The 21,305-nt window shown below is 32.9% G+C and overlaps 1 protein-coding gene across 1 annotated transcript; it reads right to left on the minus strand.

Annotated features, from left to right (window-relative positions):
- Window positions 1-1,437: 1,437 nt before the first annotated feature.
- On the minus strand, window positions 1,438-21,292 carry LOC130443327 (uncharacterized). Its single transcript, XM_056777895.1, has 20 exons — window positions 21,207-21,292; window positions 17,380-17,553; window positions 17,184-17,308; window positions 16,831-17,050; window positions 16,528-16,777; window positions 16,204-16,472; window positions 15,951-16,150; window positions 15,678-15,897; window positions 13,855-14,149; window positions 13,470-13,756; window positions 11,795-12,018; window positions 11,303-11,628; window positions 10,569-11,243; window positions 6,240-6,483; window positions 5,867-6,176; window positions 5,483-5,808; window positions 3,417-3,617; window positions 3,049-3,358; window positions 2,298-2,603; window positions 1,438-1,717 (listed from the first exon to the last, which is right to left on the minus strand). The coding sequence occupies exons 1-20, from the start codon at window positions 21,290-21,292 to the stop codon at window positions 1,438-1,440; spliced, it is 5,328 nt and encodes a 1,775-aa protein (XP_056633873.1).
- Between the last annotated feature and the right edge of the window lie 13 nt (window positions 21,293-21,305).

Below are 21,305 nucleotides of genomic sequence, written 5' to 3' on the forward strand. Positions count from 1 at the left end.
ATTTCGTTTGACATTCCAATTTTCATCAATTAGCAATTTTATTTGACATATTATTAGCTACAAAAGTTGTAGCGTACTTTGCCTTGTATTCAATTCGTCCATAATTATTAATATAAGTAAAATATGTACTTAAATTTTATAGTTTATCGTACTTTTATATAATAAACCTTATATATCAAGTTACTTTGTGTTTTAAATCTACCTCTCATCTTTCGAAAATGAATTAAGTAAAATTTTTTTATGAAATTGAGGAAACAGAAGGTCTGCTGGTAGTTATAAGAAAATTTTGATTCATTTACTGCGTTCGATTACGTACATCGATCTCACTGCTCGGTTAGTGTTCGGTTACATACATTTTCGAACATTCTTTACTGCAAATATTGAAAGAGAGCTGTCAGATTTGATTTGACTTTTGACGCTTCGTTTGACATTCCAATTTTCATCAGTTAGCAATTTTATTTGACATATTATTAGCTACAAAAGTTGTAACGTACTTTGCCTTGTATTCAATTCGTCCATAATTATTAATATAAGTAAAATATGTACTTAAATTTTATAGTTTATCGTACTTTTATATAATAAACCTTATATATCAAGTTACTTTGTGTTTTAAATCTACCTCTCATCTTTCGAAAATGAATTAAGTAAAATTTTTTTATGAAATTGAGGAAACAGAAGGTCTGCTGGTAGTTATAAGAAAATTTTGATTCATTTACTGCGTTCGATTACGTACATCGATCTCACTGCTCGGTTAGTGTTCGGTTACATACATTTTCGAACATTCTTTACTGCAAATATTGAAAGAGAGCTGTCAGATTTGATTTGACTTTTGACGCTTCGTTTGACATTCCAATTTTCATCAATTAGCAATTTTATTTGACATATTATTAGCTACAAAAGTTGTAACGTACTTTGCCTTGTATTCAATTCGTCCATAATTAAGTAAATAAGTAAAATTATTGGATTGCACGAGGCCCCGGATGGGCGACGCGAACGCCATCTATTGAACGATTACGACAACAAGACGTCGGCCATGTTGTTAGTGCGTTTAGTGGAAAGAGGACATAGCGGAACATTGCTAGTGATTATTGTTTGATGAAGTATGACTATATACAAGTATACGAAACGGTTCTTCATTGCTAAACAGCAAATAAGCATTTAAAAAGACACTTTGTTTACTTTCATAAGATTCCACACTTCATTCCTTTCTGTTCTGACCATCTAAGCTCAATTAAGTTTTTTTATTATTAATTTTCGTTCGGCAATTAATTTGTATAACCTCTAATCAGCTATTTTAGTGTCAATGAATTTCAAGAATTGTTTTCAAACAAATTAAGAAACCGCTAAGAAACATCGCCTTTTCGTAGCTTGTATTTTTTATTTCCTTTTAGAATGAAAATCTTTTTTATTACGAAACAATTACAATCGAGATATTTTTTATGCAAGTGGTTTCAAATCAGTTATTTCAACTTCGTAAATGTAAAAATCCCCTCCACGTAACGTTAATGTTAACACGTGCAACAATCTGTTCAACGTGGTCATTCTGAGAATGTAGGCAACACCGGTTCCTTCTAAAAACATCGGGTTGCCATGGCAACTGGCGTCGAACATAAAGTACTCGGATTCTTGTAATTTACCGAAAGCTACTTGACGTTTTCTTTCTTGTCTCGTTGCGAATAATAAACCGCAACGGTTTTTGTAACTTTGAAAGAAAAACCTAGAAAGGAAACTCGTAAATATTACAAATACGAATTAATAATCATTATTTTCTGATAAAAAATATTATTATATCGTTTTGGGTTTGTTCTTTAAGACCCCACTTTAAGACCTCCTTCTTCATAAGGAATTGAAGACCTCAACTTTAACTTCTGCTTATTTTAGGTTAGGTTATCTTAATTTGCCGATAACTCACAAAATATATATTTTTCTCTAGAATGCCTTATGTTTTTATAATCAACAAATCTAATTGTAAGTAAAAGTGGAAGTACTAATTTTGAACATGTAGTATTGCGATAAATGCGACATCAAAAACGCAAAATTAGCGTGTTTTCCATAATTATTCATTGGGTATCATAACTAAATATAGCAATAGTAATTATTCACCCGTTTGATATTATCTCGCATTATTATATTATATTATACGAGGGGTAATTGAGGAAACGTTTTTCGTTTAAAAAAAAATCATAATAGCAGGATTGTTAGTCATTTAAATACGAATATAATGCCTCAATATTATACTTGTTGCTGGATTTTGAGATAATGTAGAAATTGAAACATTTTTTTAATATAGAACTTACCTCAAGGCTTTATATAAATTATATTGAGTATGTCTGACTAAGAACATAGTTCCTTCGACTACAGGATTAAAGTTAACTTTGAAACTGAATGGAAATATGGAACAATCGTTTATCAAATCATCGATAGTTAATTCGTAATCGTCTTCACTGATACTATCAGTACATTCTATGAAGTAATTATCGCCGTTAACGAGGACTGAATCGACGACAGCGGAATTCCATTCTTCTAAATCGTATATTTTGGTCATACCGATAGCTACCACTAAGTTTGCTAGTGTTTGTTTACCACGAGTCTTCGATGAAAACCTAAACATGAGATATATCTTGAAACTAAGATCAGGAAGAGGCTAAAAACGAATTTACGGAGACGGTTACTCAGACCGCCAAGAAGAAGGGAGAAGAGCTGGGGCTTGACGTCTCAAAAAGAGCTCAGGAAGAGGATAAAAACGAATTCACGGAGAAGGTTATGTAGACCAGTAAAAATAAGAGAGAAGAGCTGGGGCTTGGCGACTCAAAAAGAGGTCAGGAAGAGGTTAAAAACGAATTTACGGAGACGGTTACTCAGACCGCCAAGAAGAAGGGAGAAGAGCTGGGGCTTGGCGTCTCAAAAAGAGCTCAGGAAGAGGCTAAAAACGAATTCACGGCGATGGTTACTTAGACCGCCAAGAAGGGAGAAGAGCTGGGGCTTGACGTCTCAAAAAGAGCTCAATAGAAGACTAAAAGAACTTAAAAGAAAAAATTTATATTCTACCTTGAAGAATATTGGTTGATGTTTCCCATCAAAGAATACAAATCTCGTGTATATTCTTCATCCCAATTGTGCCAAAGATTTTCCGGCGTGCCTCTTATTTTTCCATTAGCGGCTTTCGCGTTTTTCCTAGACCAAGCAATCGGATCCATTTTCAACCATTCCACGTCTTCGTAGAAAGGTTTATCCTGCTTTTCCTTTTTCCCGGTCGAGGCTAAATCGTACATTTGTAATTTGTGACTTAGTACAAGGTCCTTTGGTGCTTTTCTTATGGAAGTTACTTCGAACGTATAAAATGTGTACGATTCAGCGCCTGAAAATGATTTTTAAAAAAATAGTGATGATGTGAATGACGGAAATATGATATTTACCTCGTACTACTTTTTTTCGAAGATGTCGTTTTAATTGTTTAACGTCTTTGCATCGCAACCAACCCGCTGGTAGTTCTTTTGGTTGGCCGTAAGGATCGAAAATGTGATAAAAATCATTTTGACTTTTGTGTATGACGTAGCATGCGTTGGAAAATTGTATTAGAAAATAAGAAAGTTTCTTTGTTAGTAGATAGTCTATTCCTATAAAAAAAATGAGTGTTTAAATTTTATTTCGAAAACAAACTTTTTTCCATTTTCAAAATTGGCTATTTTCTCGATTGGTCTTCGAATGCGAATTATTGATTCTCAGTATAAGTTATTATGAATTGAAAAACAATGTTTCTGAATATATAATTCATATTTTTTAAAACATGTGGGTCAAAACTGATCCCAAAAAGAGAAAAAAAATCAATAATAATAATTCATCTTCGTGATCCTAGCATTTGGTACGTTCGAAAAAGAAAATGATTAAGGGATTTTACCAAAAATGTACCCAAATATGTTACAAAAAAGTTAAAAAAGCATAAAGTTACGACTATTTTTCTTGATCTCGATAAATTCAGTGAGAAAACCTTGTCAAAAAAGAAAATTTTCAAAGATTTTGTTGAAATCGACCTCAAAAAATATTCAAAGAGGAATTTAGGACAAAAAGAACCAAAACATTAAGAATTATAATTGATTTTTTTGATCCATAAAATAATCCGGAGTGATTTTTAATTTTTGTGATTCAAGAATTTGATACGGCCAAACAAGAAAATGATTAATATTACAAAAAAACACCCCGAATATGTTCCCAAAAATACAAATCTTTCTTGATCTCAATATACTTAGTGAGAAAAACTTGTCTTAAAGAAAACAATCAAGGATTTCGTTTAAAATGGCCTGAAAAAAATCATCAATTAAGAATTTGGGGCAAAAATGGCCCCAAAAAGGGACAAAACATCCGGAATCATATTCAATCTTTAAGATCCTAGAGTTTAGTACAGTCAAACAAGAAAATAAATGAAAATTCTTTGCTAAAAATAATCCAAAAAAGGATAAATGGCTTGAAATTACAGGGATCCTTCTTGATCCCAACAAATTAAGTGAGAAGACCTTGCCAAAATAGCAAATAATTGATGATTTTGTTTAAAACAAACCTGGAAATTTAATCAATAAAGAATTTGGGACAAAAATGACCCCTAAAAAAACTGAAAACATCCGGAGTTCTATTCAATCTTAATGTTCGTAGAATTTGGTACGGTCAAACAAGAAAAATAATCCAAAAAAGGATAAATGGCTTGAAATTACAGGTATCCTTCTTGATCCCAAGAAATTAAGTGAGAAGACCTTACCAAAAAAGCAAATAATTGATGATTTTGTTTAAAACAAACCTCGAAATTTAATCAATAAAGAATTTGGGACAAAAATGACCCCTAAAAAAACTGATAACATCCGGAGTTATGTTCAATCTTCATTATCCTAGATTTTGATATGGCCAAACAAGAAAATGATTAATGATTTTACAAAAAAATAACTAAAAATATATACGAAAAAGCACAAAAAGACTTAAAATTACCGCTGTCTTTCTTGATCCCAGGAAACTCAGTGCGAAAAATTTGTCTAAATAGAAAATAATCAAGGATTTTGTCAAAAATGATCTTTGGAACATGGGAAATAACCCAAAAAAATTAAATTTATAGTTTCTCAAGTCTGGCAACACTGAAAGATGATACTAGTGAATTGAATTGTTGATAGAGTCGTAAATAATCATCTGAATACCTCTTAATTCGACAAAACAGGTTTTTTGCTTATACATATTTTCAAATTTGCATTTTTTCAAAATATTTAGTTAATATAATTGACAAAAATTACAAAGAGAACTTCTTCATCCCAAATAAAATCCTAGTTACGTGGCAGTTTCCTAATAATGGAACTGAACAAAAAGAAAGTTTATTAAACATAAATTTTTTTGAAGTAGTGAGATTTTCCATGGGCAGTGACACATAAATTAAAAACCTCTCAAAGAATCACTAATTTCGTAGTTATCACCATTGAAATGTAACAAATATAAATTCCTCACTTACCCAAACTCAAATGACGATTCTGCTTCCAATCTTCGATCTTAATCATCTTAATTATAATATCGAAAAAGTACTTTCCCACCAAAATATTTTTGATAGTTCTCTTTTCCGAAATAAGCAAATCGTCAGCGTGCGAAAAAACGTGCATTCCATAATCCATGGCCAAATCCACTTTCTTGGTATCCCATTTATTAATAGGCGTCGTCAATAGGATTAAACAGGAGCAAATGCATATGAAATGATCTTCAGTGAGTTCTTCACTTGCTGCTTCCCTGTTCGGTAGTACTTTAGTACCGGTTATGGTATAATACCCATCTTTGTATTGATATCTGGTTTAATTGAAAATATTAATTTCGCTGAAATCAATGATTTAATTATAATACTTACCCTACTTTATTCACGGGCTCTTCGTGTTCTTCTTCTCCTTCTATTTCATCTTCTCCGACGTCGTAATTTATAGAACGATCTTCGGGTTCTTCATCGGAGGATGCCGCATTTTTCGTTTTCTGTTTTTTCTTCTTCTCCTCGACATCGCCGAAATCTCTGATTTCTTTTACTTTCACCGAACTAAGAACAAATCTACTGTACACAATTTTCTCTACGGTTTCTCTTTTTTTCTTATTGTACAATATTCTTGTTGTCAAAGAATGTAGATCTTTAAATCTAGCGAAACACGCCATACCCTTCCCTCCGGGTCCTAAAATTTCAATTATTTCAAAACGTCGTAAAATGATTGTAACTCGAATAGTTTTTCTTTTACCTTCACTGAGTCCGACTTCGTTATTTCCGAAAGGATCGTAAACATAGTACAAGTAGTTCTTTTTAATTACTGCGCACGCATACATTGGGGTAACTATTACCCCTGTATCAGATCTTACAAATAAAATTTTCTCCAGTGCAAGCTCTAAGATGTTTTGTCTTACATGACTATCAAATATATATTCCACAAGAACTGTATAGGCATTGTTTCCTAAAGTAATACGAGGGATTTCCAATTTCGATACCTGAGGATTGAAAAATTATAATTTGACTCCTTTAGGCCAGGACAAAAAAAGGATTTTGGTGACAAATTTAATAGTAGAAAAAAAATAATACCATCGTGTTTTAGGGGCTGAATAAAAGTTATGTGCATAAAATTCAATATTTTTTGTCTATGCGTTATTTTTTTAAACAATAAAAATACCAAAAAATCGGCACAAATTTTGTTTTTTTCCGTTTTGCGCTGAACCTATGCAAGACTCGTTTTTGTTATTATGGACAATATTGTAGAGAATTGAAAACTCTTCAAAATAAGCTTTCATAAATTGAATTTTGATAATTTGTTTCTTAGATAATTTAACAGAAAGAAGAAGATTTTTAAATTTTTTAAATTGTTTATAATTTATTTAATTTTAAATATAAAGGTTTTTTATTCACTAAAACCGGAATCCGATGTACTTAATCAATGCTCTAAATATGGGCCCTGTGGCCCCAATAGTTTTTGCAAAACGGCAATTAAACCATAGGATGCCCTTTTTATTCAAAGGGCTTTTCTTTCTCATCCAATGGTCCTATCACCATTTGGAAAGTCGCGTTGGAAAGAAGAAGAGTTGAACTAAAAAACTAAAAATCCCTCATCTCAGTTTTTCGATTTTTTTTCACCTCAAAAAAGTGTTCATAAAAGGGGTAAAAAAATTTATAAACAATTTATTGTTTATCGTAATACCAATGACATATTCGGAAAGCTGGCGGTTTAATTTGGGGCGAGGTTAGACATTTTTTTTTAAATTCACTACGGCTTTGTTATTCAATATTAAGGAATGTTTTTTGTGTCATTTTGTAGGGGAAGCTTGAAATTTTTATCAATAAAAGTTCCAATAATCTATTATTGAAAATGTGAATTTGGTAGCAGTATAAGTGACACTGTCTCAGTAACTATTAGGCCGATTTTGATATTTTTTTAACTGGGCTAACTGTTCAGCTAAAATTAGCTCTCACATTGGTTTTTTGCTAAAATTAATAATTTTCATAGAATTTTTCCCTCTATGAATTTTGCAATTTTTTGTAAGACTTATTTATTAACTAAATAAACACTTATCCATACTGGCATAAAATACTTTGCATTCTAGGTGGAAATACTTGATTTTATGGGGTAATATTTCGTATTTACTGCTTTACTTGAACGCATTTATAGGTTTCATAAAAAAAATTCACTTCTCCTCAAATTAAACTGCCAGCTTTCCGAATATGACATTGGTATTACGATATTTTTATAAAGTATTGAAAAAACAATAAATTGTTTACACATTTTTTTGTCCCTTTTAAACACTTTTTTGAGGTAAAAAAAAATTCAAAGATGAGCAAGAATGACCCTTTGAAAAAAAGGAACTCCTATAGTTTAATTGCCGTTTTGCAACAACTATTGTTGCCACAGGGCCCATATTTAGAGCATTGATTAAGTACATCGAGATCTCGGTTTTCAGTGAATAAGAAACTTTTATATTTAAAATTAAAGAAATTATAAACAATTAAAAAAAATTAAAAATTTTCTCCTTTCGGTTAAATTATCTAAGCAACAAATTATCAAAATTTAATGTATAAAACCTTATTTTGAAGATTTTTCAATTCTCTACAATATTGCCTATAATAACAAAAACGAATCTTGCATAGAATCAGCGCAAAACGCAAAATACAAAATTTGTACCGATTTTTTGGTGACAAAAAATGTTGAATTTTATGCACATAACTTTTATTTAACCCCTAAAACACGATGGCGTTGTTTTTTTTCCCACTATTAATTTTGTCACGTAATTTCGTAAATGCCCCGGGCTTATTTAGATTGTGAACGCTTTCACCGATTTTAACCAATAATAAAACATCTATTTCAGTACAAACATTCGCTGTCTAAAGTCTATAGTAAAAATTCTACACCTTATGAGACTGGTTGCAAAAAAGGATTTTATACATTCGAATGTTCCCCTTCAATATACTTCCCTCTCCTCGCCACACACTTCTCCATACGTTTTTTCGATTGATCCCAGCAGTGCTGGAAGTCTTCTTTGGTGACGGCATTTAGGAGCTCTGCCGTTTTTTGTTTTACCGCTTCCACCGAGTCAAATCGTGTCCCTTTCAAAGCAGATCTTTTTCTAACCTTTCCAGGAAATCTGAGCAGACCCCTTGACGCAAGAGCTTTTGATCAGGAGCCAGATTTTTTGGTACCACTTCGAACAGACTTTTGTCATGTAAAATTATTCTAACCGTTTCTTTATCGGCGTTTACAGCCTCGGCAATCATCCGGATGCTCATTCGATGAACTGCACGCACAATTTGGTTAATTTTGGTCATTGTTGAAACAGTCACAAGGCGACCTAGACGCTGGTCATCTTCAGTGGCCCCTCACTAAAGCGCTTTAACCACTAAAAAACACGCGTACGAGATAGAGAATTGTCCCCATAAGCCTCTTGCAACAATTTATAGCCCTCAATTGGAGTATTTTTCAATTTGACGAGAAATTTAGATACCTAACGCACTATACGTTTTGTACCCCACCCGTCTAGGGCGCCCTCTAAGCGCGCAGTCTCGTTATTTAATAGCCAGATCTCGTACTTTTTTTTCTGATTATAGCATCTCAAACCCATTAATCTTATCTTTATAATTAGTGGTATATGTTGTTATTGTAGTATTTTTTTTTTATAAAGAAAAAATATCAAACGAAAAGGAATCTTTAATTATGGAAAATGGCTAGAGCTCATAATAATTTATTTGAAATTAACCCGTCAATATTTTATGGTTCCCTCCGCAGCTTCTAATAGCTTTTTCATGGATCCCATAACTTTTGTTCGATGCTATCCCAATCTTCAGGAAGTACCGTTTTGAGGTCATTCGTTAGCTAGTGCAAGCTTTCTAGCCCGAGCTTTTCTCTTAAGCTCATCCTATATATGCTCAACAGATATTTCGACAGTATATACTGGCGTAGGGATTCTGAAGTTCCTTGATGTGATTAAACGATGTTTAATGAAGAGGGCACACCAGGCTTTTAGCAAACATCACTTTTGACACGAGGTATTCCTCCAAAAAATTATTTGATCGGATTCTTATTCCAAACGTCTTTTGCCTTCGGTATCGTCCAGCATTAGGATGAAATTTTCATTGATAGAACGACGTGATAACCTAAAATTTCTTGTATATATCAGATCGCCATTAATTCTTCCGTTCCACCGCCAGTTTAAAAAAAATACCAACTCGGTTTTTGCTTCCATTCAAATGGACAATCCCTTATAATAAATGCGATATATTTTTTTAAGACATAAAGGTGAGTTTTTCTACAACAAAGTTTCAAAGTCATAGATAGTTATTAATTCGTAGAGTTTTTAATTTTTCTATGTATAAGAAATATTTGAAACATTTTTGATAGATGGCGGTAGCTACGCCGTTTGCATTAATACTTGGTCAACTCCATTTGAGCATCTTACTTTCAAGCAAACATTAGTAACATATTGAATAAGGGGGGGAGGTTTAAATATTCTTTTAAAATTTAGAACAAATAACAATTTTAACGCATAATGATCCTCAAACTCAAAGGATGTCATCTTGTTGGAATAGAATAGTTTGTTATTTGTCCAGGACCTGCATCACCGCGCAAACCTCTCTCCAGGTCTTATGTATACTCCTGTAGACTCGTCCTACCATACACTCTGTTAATTTGGGGCTGGCACCTTTTTGCTAAAGGTTAGTTGCTTTAAGTCTTCTTCTAACTGTCCAGCTATTTACAGCAACTCTTCGCGTTTCTTTGAGCTGTTGTTGTAAATAAGCCTGTCTTCGACTTATAACAAATTCATCTTGCTAGAATTTTCGAAATGCTTTTTTTCGGCGATTTTCTGAATAAGGACTCATGCATTTTCCTTCGAGGTCTTTCTATCAAATGATTTTCTATTTGAAATTTTTGTTTAAAGTAAAAAAACTATAAATCATAGATTTTCCAAGACATTTATAAAAATTTTGCATTACAAAATATAGGCTTCATGTTGAATTTTGAATGTTGAATGTTTCATCATTGGTTGAAATCGATAAATAACTTGTTGAAGGATTGAGCACATTTTTTTATACTTACCTGATCGTATCTAAATTTTGAAGCAGTATATAATTCATTACCGCATTTCAATATATAATCGACGATATCCCCAGTCCAAGAGCCGAGGGAATATTTTTTCGCAACAACGCTGGCCATTATACAAATGAACGGCGCTATATACTCAACAGGTTCCCCCAAATCCCCCACATTTTTGCTTCCCAAAATGATTTGAGTATCGTCCGGCAGATCAATGAAATTCGTTTCTTTCTTGAGCTCTTGCGATCTCGTTATTTCAGGTGGAGACGGCGGTAAATAATTTTCCCAATCCTCGTCAGTAAATTTATATTTTTGCAAACGATATTGCATCTGTTGTTTACCTCGAACGTAAGTTGGATAAAGTATGTCTTTCCTTATAGGGAAATACGTTAAATCGGTGTTGATTTCCTCGGAGATTTTACTACGTTCTTGATCCAATACGAATTGGGAATATTTATCCGTGGCATAGTACCATTCTTCAGGCGCTCCTGTTTCTTCACCGGGAGGTCCTGCTCCACCTTCTACGTACGCTCTTTTGTAACCTTCCGCTCCGAGTCCTTCTCCTTCGGCGGGAGGAACTTCTAGCTCTATTTCTTCCATGGTTAATTCAAAGTCGTCCAAATCCATAAATTCGATTGGTTCTGCTAAACTAGATTGTTGAGGTAAAGGAGGCTCTATCTAAAAATACAAATATAAATAACCCAAGGGGGTTTAAAGTCTTTTCTATAACTATTTACTTGTGTATCAGATAAACTTGGTCTATCTAAATCAGCTACAATATCTCCCATGGATTTTTTCGGTTCTAGTTTAAGGAAAGACAAAGAAGGACATTTTTTGCATAAGGCTGTTTGCATTTCGTCTAATCTAATGCTTCCTATTGTAGAACCAATTTCTAACACCGACACTTGAGGACTTTCACCAGCTAAAAGTCGTCTCATCGCCACAGCTGAATAATCTACAGTCACAGGTTTTTCTGTTGCGCTTTTCTTCGATTTCCTCATTTTGTATTTTTTAAATGTATCCACAGGGAAATCGTCCATGGATAGATGTCTCGGAAAACGACCTGCATAAAATAATAATCATGTAACTACCAAGGTTAGAGCTCAAACCTTGTGCTCTGTATCCTTGATCGTGCGTGGCAGCGACGTACGATTCATGTGCGGATTCACATAATCCGACATATTTTTATTTTGATAATGAAAATTATCTGTATTATTTGAAAATTTTACCTGATTGACACGGGTCTCTATGAATCTTACATACTTTCAAAGCATGCAGATAAAAAACTGAATCTTTATCATAATTATATGCTATCAATTCTATTACAGAGTCCAATGATGCGTGCATCGAGACGCACGCCATCCCGTGAGTGGTAGCGAAACCTTCGTTATTTCTTGAATACGGATCGAAACAATAAAACATATTTCTCTGTTTCCAAACTGCCAAATGACACCTACAATTAAAAATATCGATATTCATAAAAATTTTCAAAAATACCAATGCTACAACTCACAATTCATTATCGTTAGGTTGGTATTGAATATATTACCATGATCTACGATGATGTCATCTGTTGAAAGCTGACAGACAACTAAGTCATATAAAAACAATATTTTAAAATGAAAAACCAATCAAATATGTGGATACAAAGCAAGAATTAATCCCAAATGGCACGAATCAAACGTTATCACTGATTATTTTTCGGATCTTATGCAAGTGACGTAATAGCTTCCCGCTGTCGAACACATATTATGAGACAACCTTCTCTAAGAACCTTGAGGTGTTCATAATAACCAGAACCAATAAGATTTGTTGTTATCGGTCACATGATACTAATCATATGTAGATATACGTAGATGATTTATTTAATTTCTTATTTCTTAGAACTTTTGATATATTAATATAAAAACTAATTTTAAAACAGAAGAGATCTAAAATCAAGAACATTATCGTCCTATTTGGTCGGTCGAGAAGACAGAACAACGATATGGCATAAATACGTTCTTGGCAAAGATTCTACCAAGCCTAAATCTTATCGCTCAGCTTCAAGGGTAAAATCTTTGAACGCCCGATCAGGGACACGATCACCAATCTTCAAACTATCATAACTCAAGCAACCAATCGAAGAGACTGCTATCTTCATGTATCTATGTAAGAAGGTATTCGATCAGGTCTGACATGCCGGACTTGTTAGGAAGCTTTTGACTATCCGATCTTACCAACCGCTCCATTAGTGTCTATCTCAATCATTTACTCCTTCAATGGCGTTCCACAAGGATCCAAACTATCCCCCGTTCTATACATCATCTAAACGTATGATATTCCAGTCTCTCGTCGCCGTTTGGAAACAGTTCAATTGTATGCGGACGACCCCGTAATAAATTGTTTCCTCTCCAGAGGAACGTTCGATACCAAAATCTTCGGAATCAGTTTTGGATTGGTGCAGGATATTTCGAAAAAACTAAGTTATCGTCTTCAAGCATACCCATACCCAGAGCGAACGACGTCAGCCTGGAAATTTCCGCTCGAGACTTTGGGAAAAGAGACTGGAGATTCACTGAGACTCTCAATTGGTCGGTCGATCTGTACGATATTGTTAACATAACCTAACCTAACCTAACCTAACCATTGTTTGGTATTGCCAATACAAGTATCGATTCAATCACAGTATCACCGTTTATGTCAATACTGGCATGACATAACCCCCATTTCAAATCGTCTAAATGACCACCCCCAAGCCCGCTATGTGATTCGAAACATCAATACCACTGCTTAAATTACATTTCTCAACCCCCAGCTACAAAACACCCAGATAATTACTTTCATTAATAAATTAATTTGCGAGTTGTTTTTGTATTGGAATTATAAAATTCGCGTTTTTATATATATGATTGTGGTCATTACCTTCCTATTTGTAGAATACCATTGGTGCATTTTTCGAAAAACGATTCTAGTGACATTTTCAATTGACAGTTGCATGATCTGTATATTAGATCGGCGAAGAGATTACCAAAAATATATATTTCGACTATGTAAGGACCTATAGTGAACAAAGCTGGCAGGTGTTCTAGTTTTATATCAACCGAAGCTTTACAAGCTAGACATTCTTTATACAGGAGATTGCCTAATATTAAGATTTTGTCAATTGTTTTTCTATTCCAAGCGTTCGGTGGAGTTATCCGAGAATATACCTGAAAAATTTTGTGGTTATATTGTACAAGTTTCTGTAAAAATCTTTTATCCTTGCCCTAGAGGTTGAGAATATTTTGGGATCTTATTAAATAATTACCAGCGCTAGTACAGACATTGGTAATGACTGTTTTCCTCTAGAAAATTCAAAACATTTATCAGCCAAATCGAAAGAACCTAAAACCACTGCTTTATTTTCATTTAAAATGTTATATTCGCTTTTAACGTTAATTTCTTCGTTTGAGTCCTTTTCTAATTCGTCAGCGTTCATTATTTTATAAACTTTCATTGGATATATTGCAAAGGGCCAATTACAGAAATTCGATCTGCTCAGAAAAATTGTCGCCAAAGACGGAACGTCGTAGAAATTTGCCATAACAGCAGTTCCATCGCAACTACAAAACAAAAAAATTGAATATAAATTGACAGATTGCACGGTCATTTTAAAAGTATCAAGACTAAAGTGGTCAAAGGCACCAAAAGAGGCTCAAAATACGGAAAATAGTAAAAAAAGGCCGAAAACAGCTAAAAAGGTTGAAATAATGAATAGACTAGCGAGATCAAAAGGCTAAAATAGGCTAAAAAAAGAAACCTAGAAGATTGAAACCGTCTAAAAGACAGAAACATGCTGAAAAGGCTAAAAATAATAGAAATAAGGACAAAATGATCCGAAAAGGATAAGGGAAAAAGTAAAAGAAATACTAAATTTGCTAAAAAGATCGAAAGAAGTTAAATAAAGCGATAGATGCTGAAAATATAGAATAGGCTTAAAAGGTGAAAAGATGCGAAAGAGGCTGAAAATACTAAATAAAAAAGACACAAATAAGCTAGAGACGAAAATGGAAAATAATATTAAATAGCTTTAATAAGCTAAAAAAATCAGAAAAGGCAAAAGACTAAAAGATTAAAAAAGTTGTATAAAGTTGCTAAAGACGTTTAAGAGCTTAAAGACGCCAAAGACGCTAATGGGGGTAATATAAATGTAAAACATGAATGAAGTTAAAACGGCCAAAAGAAGCTAGAGAGGCTAAAAAAGCTAAAAATATGCTAAAATAGATAAAAGAGGATGAAAATGCTGAAGAGGCTGAAGCTTCTAAAGCCGCTGGAGACATTGAAGAAACTAATGAGGTTGAAACGACGAACGGGGCTAAAAAGGCTAAGAGAACCTAAGGAGAAGACTGAAAAGATGCTAAAAAAGATTAGAAAAGCTAAAAAGGATAAAAAAAGCTAAACAGGCTAAAGTTGCTAAGAAAGCTTGAGCGTTTAAAGTTGCTAAATAGTCTAAAGAGACTATTGGAGCTGAATAATCTAAAATACTAGTGAGGCTTTAAAGTTTTAAAGAAGCTAAAGAGACTAGAAGACTAAAAAGAAGTTAAAAAAGGTGAGATTAAGAGAAGATGCTAAGAAAGATTAAAAAAGCTAAAGAGAATTAAAGAAGCTGAACAGGGTGAAGTTGCTGATGACGTTTAAATATGAAAAACGAACGAGGTTATAGATTCCAAAAGAAGCTAAAGAAACTAGAAATGTGAAAACATGCGAGAAAAGATTAGATTAAGAAACAGAAAGATTGAAAAAGCTAAAGAGGATAAAAGAAGCTGAACAGACTGAAGCTGCTGAAGACGCTCAAGATGCTTAAATAATCTGAAAAACGAACAAAGCTAAAAAGTCCAAAAGAAGCGAAAGAAACTAGAATTATGAAAAGATTTTTAAAAAGATTAGATGCAATAAAAGAAGCTGAACAGGGTGAAGTTGCTGAAAACGTTCAAATATGAAAAACGAACGAAGTTATAGATTACAAAAGAATCTAGTAAAAGTAAATAAACTTATATACAATCACATTTTGATCGAATGATGGAGACTCTAGAAGCTTTGTTTATCGATTTAAGAAGCCAAGGAATAACCTAAAACATTGATTAAATTCACCTGACATAAAGATCTTTCGTTCTCGGTCTAGCGTCGAACATATACAAATACTTATTTTTCCAAATTGCGATAGTTATATCTTGAGTTTTGAATATACCGGCCGTTTGACTAGCGAAAAAGATTTTCAAAGCTTTAGTTAGATTGAAAATTCGTTTATCGTCGGATCTTATATATCCCGTAACGAATGGATCTTCTATAGATATCCTCATCTTCTTACATCCTTAAAAAACGATTGAAATAAATTATTCATACAAAGGATAGGACATAATTTACCGATTGTACAATATTTGAGTAGTTGTTTGCGATCCAATTCCCCGAAGAAATTGTGAAAATGAGATCGTTTTAAGGTCTCCATATAAAGATTGTTTCCCCAGCTCAGGATTTCGTCGATGTTTTCTCTTGTCCATTTATTGGGGTGAGATAACATTGAATAACAGTAAGCAGCGACAGGCATACATATACCTTGTTTATTTCTTATCGATTCCGGAAACCCTTCGTCGCCTATAAAGTTAATAATAACTTCAACTTTCCTATATATAAGAAGAAATACAGACCTTGATGCATTGAACCTTGCTTGGAACCAAAGAAAAAATCTTGCAAAATGGGTTGGTACATATTTGTAAACGAATGACTCTGTATCGTTCCTCGTTTAATTTTCCTCTTTTTTGGTTGAAATTTCCTTATTTCTGAATCTCTGCGAAACTTTTGGATGTATTTGTTAATACCATCTTTTGATACCGTTGAGATAGTCGAATGGGGAATGTCTTTACTTTGATACGAAGTAGCTGCTGACATCTAAAAACATATTCTAGTAATTTCTATATAAATTTCAAGTAAAAAACTCACTTACCAACGACACTTTTCTTCTAAACATTTTAGTCAAATATACTCCACGCTCTTCACCTTCATTTTCACCGTAATCTTCAGTGATTAACGCTTCTAGTAGATCCATTTCATCTGCAGTATACTCCAAATCGGTTGTTGCGCTTATTTTCTTTTTTCTTTTTTTCTTTCCTACAGCAGCACCACCTTCATCACCTTCACTTATATCATCCAAAGTAGATTTCGTTTTATCTTTTCTTTTTCTTCCTACTAAGCTTCTGAGAAGGTATACAACATTTAAATATATACTAAAATGAAGTAAAATACTTACGGTCTCGGTTTTCTTTGATACACTAGATCAAAACTATCATAATCTTCAACTCTCACTTGTTTTTCGTCTTCTGTAACGTTGATAAAAATACCACTTTTCGGTTTTTTCAAATCCAGCTGTTCTTCGTCAGGTTTTTCAGGAGAAAACGGTTCTGAACTAGGAGTTGGAGTTGCTTTACGAAGCTCTACTTTCGCAGAGCTTATTTCAGGAGAAGGAACGTCTAACTGGAAAGTTTTAATTGATACATATTCACTTTATTGGTCCTTCGAGCCGTATTATTAAAACAATACTCACTTTAATATCGATTTTTTTCTTTGTTGAAGGTATTGGAAGGTTTGTGGTATCATATTTACAATGATATTTAGCCGTTGGTTCTTTCGGGGGATACTTTTTTTTTAATTTAACAGGAGATACGTAGACCCTTCTAACTTCGTCTTCTTTCAAACCTTGATTGAAATATTTAAAATCTAGCCTATGACTAAATATATAAACATTAGTATTAACGATTTTTTCTTTGAGGGATATTTTTGACACGAAATCTATATTTACCTAATTGTTGGTTCAATTTTTGCGCTAGCAACACTTTCTTTTTTGTTACAAGGAACACATGGTGGGGAGCAAACTTTCTTTTTCGTTGATTTCTTATCTTGTAATTTTTGGAATCGTACAGGATCATCTATTTCGGGAGTTTTGGGTCTTCGTGAAACTGTAGGACGTGGTAAACTAAAACATAATTTGAAGTTGAAAAAAAAAACAATTCTTATATTGAAAACAAAAATACATATAGTACAGAGAGAGAGAAATGTCTCATTGTCAAAAAATTGTTACAATTTAGAGACAAAAACTTGTAAAAACTAAGAAAAACAAATATAAAGATGCAAATAAAATAAAATTTTAATATACAGAATAAAACTACAATGAGTAACAAAATTATAGGTAATTAGGCTCATCCTACTCTTAATTTCAAAAGTGGAAAAAATCTGAACTCCGCACCCACCCTGGGGTGGCTGCCACCCCTTTTCAGGTGTGTAATTTTTTTTACAAAATAACCTCGGATCTTGATATAAGGTCTAATTTTGAGAAGAAAATGTTTTATAAAGTTTTTCAAAAAATTCAATACTTTTCATGTTATTGGCAATTGAAAATTCGGAATTTTTTTCACGTTTTTTGCAAGTATCTCAAAAAAATTTGCATTTTAACGAAAATTTTATAATAAATAATTTGTAGCTGGTAAAAAACTGAACAAATCGGTTTTTTGTAAACTGTTCTAAATGTAATATTAAGCGATATATTAAAGATCGATGCCGTTTTTTATTTTGTCTGGAATTTAATCTATGTATTCAATGACATCTAGTGGCGATCAGATTCATTTCATGAATTCTAATGTAATGGGGTTTTGTAGTGTTGAAATAAGCTTTAAAATGAGCTTTGTTAAAAGCCTTGTGCATGTTAGATGAGTGAGCTGTAATACAAATAAGAGAACCGTCTAATGGTTTTTTCTTTTAAAAAGTTTCATAAATGTCATTTCCACCAAAATAAAAATTAATCGTATTCAGTCTAGAATTAACTTTAATACAAACAGTTCGATGTATTCTTGTAGTTTGGCTGCTTCAGGATACATATCTTTCAAAAAAATCAAGATTTTGAAAAAAAAATTCCGATTTTTTAAGCTAAACCACCTTTTTTTCATAATATCTCAAAAATGTTGAAAGATACATATATAAATGTAATGATAAAAAAATGTAGGTCTTTTTCTGACAAAAAATTTGATTATTTTTTTTTCTGTCACATAACAATTGACGAGGATGTGATTGTTTAAAGAATTCGCGGCAACGCAATCACAGTCTCCCTCGAGCCCTTTGATCCTTCACCGTTTCAAAATAAAAGGTTTTTCACTATATATTGTAATGAAAATAGTTGTAGCTCTATTAATTATCTTTAAAATTGTGTTTTATAAATTGTGACACCATGAAAATTTAAGGAGTTATGGTCCAAAAACTAATCGTATTTTTTTCTACTTAATAAACTGAAAATTTCGGAGATTTGGCTTGGCAACAAAAACAATCATCCAACGTATTGGGGGTGGGTCATGGATGAAGGTTTATTAAATCCAATTAAATCTGTAAATCCACCTGCACCACAAGAGCTATTGAAAATGATTTTTTGCAGCCGCAAAAAAGATTGCGGAGCCTCTTGCGGATGCCAAAAAGTTGGTCTGTTTTGCAATATTACTTGTGGAACGTGCAGTGGAAATAACTACCAGAATAACCCTCAAATTCAGCCAGAAGAAGATATCGATTGTGACAGCGACTTTTTTTCATAAAATTGAATGAAAATTATGCCTATGGGTTTTTTATGGTTTTTTATTCATTGCTCTTGCTGCAGAATTCTATTAAATGTATTACTAATTCAATCCGGTACAGTTTTAGACAACTTGTAAGTTTATATTTTATTCAATAAATGGTGATTTCTTACTCTATAATCAAATTATTTTCAAATGTGTGATCATATATCTTCACTGTTTTAATTTAAGAGTAGTTTTAAGGGTTGAAAAGCTTGAGAATATGATAATCATTTTCGAGAATATAGAATAACATTCAAATCCTTTTCATTTCATCAAATGAAATTTTTTTAAACAACTTTTTATCAATAGGTTGTTTTTAAGGGTCGAAAGGGGGTTAAAAATTCTATAATTAAGATAGAGAACATCAGATGTCTATTATTTACTCTATATTTAAATATATTTAAATACAAAGTAATTTTTTGTGATTTTTTCAATTTAGCGGTTGTTTGCATGGGTTGTAAGGTTTTCAAGGGGTTGAAAACGATTTTATTATGAGGTAGTTGTGTTATAAAACACTTTATAATTTCACCCCTTAATATTAAACACGTTTTCTAGCGATAAAACGGTTCAATGTCAACTTTTACATTAAGGGGTCGTTTACACCCCTTAAAAATAATAGGAGGAGCTCAGATCATTTTCGATTTTGAAGTTAAGGGTAAGATGAACCATTCCAAAATTTCATGCAAATCTCTTCTCAGTAAAAAAATTCGGAGGCGAAGTATTTTTCGTTTTAATTACTGCTCTATATGCAGCATGTCCGGAATTGTATAATTGTTTATAGAATAGAACTTTCCATTAAATTATTGCGGAATGCGGGAAAAGATGATATCGATTTGATTTCAAATGGCAAGTGATTGTGCATTTTTTTGCATTGTAAAATATTGAGCCTTTAACTCATTCTGAACGTGGAGTAAGTAGGTAAAAATCGTGCTTCGCGTTTCTAAGTGGATAGCCGTGCAATGATCTTTCTGAAATTGGAGCTTAAGAATTAGGCAAACGGATTCAAAGAAGAAGAACGAACGAAGAATTTTTGATCTTTGAAAGAAGTCCCTGTATTGAGCTCTGCTGCTTAGTCGGGATAAATATCTAGCTGCTCTCTTTTGTAGTTTGAAGATTCGCTCAAATTGAGTTGCACCAGAAGGGAAGGGCACATTGGAGATGCGACTCAATAAGGTTACTGTTAAGGAGGTGGATAAGCTCGGTTCTGACCTCAGCGCAAAGATTCCAAAAGAAATTTTGGAAGCTCTTATAGAGGGAAAAGTTTAATGGAGTTGACCCTGATATGGGAGTCATTCCTCTCGAGGATAGATACTACCCTTCTAGTTATACCTGATCTTAATAGGGATGGATTATGTATGGTCCCAACGCATTTGCCTCTGTCAGTTCATTTTGAGCCATGAAACAGTGTGTATTATAAAGTTCGATAGTGTCTACCAATCAGCTCAAATGTTTACCCGTTGAGATAAAAATAATAGTAAAAAATTTGTACTTAAAGTTAGTAGAGAGAGGCTACTTAAACTACTTTTCGTTTAAAGAGACTTCAGCTTTAACGAGCGTCTCTGAAAGTACAATTTGCAAAAATGTGAATAATTCTAAAAAACACGACATCGATTCCTTTCAAGAAGACTTAATTAGTGGCAACACACTTTCTTGGAGACTGTTCCAGGAAAGCGATTGTAAAAACTCGAAATATCTCTAAAAAATAAAAACAGCCATATATGGGATTTGGCTCAAAAAAAAAGAAAAATGCAAGACTTGACTACAAAACTACAAAGGAAGAATCTTCAATCCGATCGAGTTGATAAAGACTGAGTTAAAAATTACGAGGTGTTATAATATAATAATGCGGCCCTGCATAATGCCCTTGGGTCTTATCGAATAGTTGAGAATTTTTACATACACTATGACAATCAAAATTAGTCTTCAGCGCGTTGGAGTTCAAACTACTGACATAAAGAAGAAGATACTCCAATTGCTTCGTGAATGCTGTTAATATTATAATTATTTTTATATTGTTTAAAATGTTACTCACTGGGTTACATCGTCGTTATCAAAATTATCTCCAGTTTCTTCGTCGGTATTTTTGGATAATTTCTCATTCTCCTTATCCTCACTCATCTCTCACATCTAA

The sequence above is a fragment of the Diorhabda sublineata genome, chromosome 4, assembly GCF_026230105.1.
Source record: "Diorhabda sublineata isolate icDioSubl1.1 chromosome 4, icDioSubl1.1, whole genome shotgun sequence".
In the NCBI taxonomy this organism is placed as follows: domain Eukaryota; kingdom Metazoa; phylum Arthropoda; class Insecta; order Coleoptera; family Chrysomelidae; genus Diorhabda; species Diorhabda sublineata.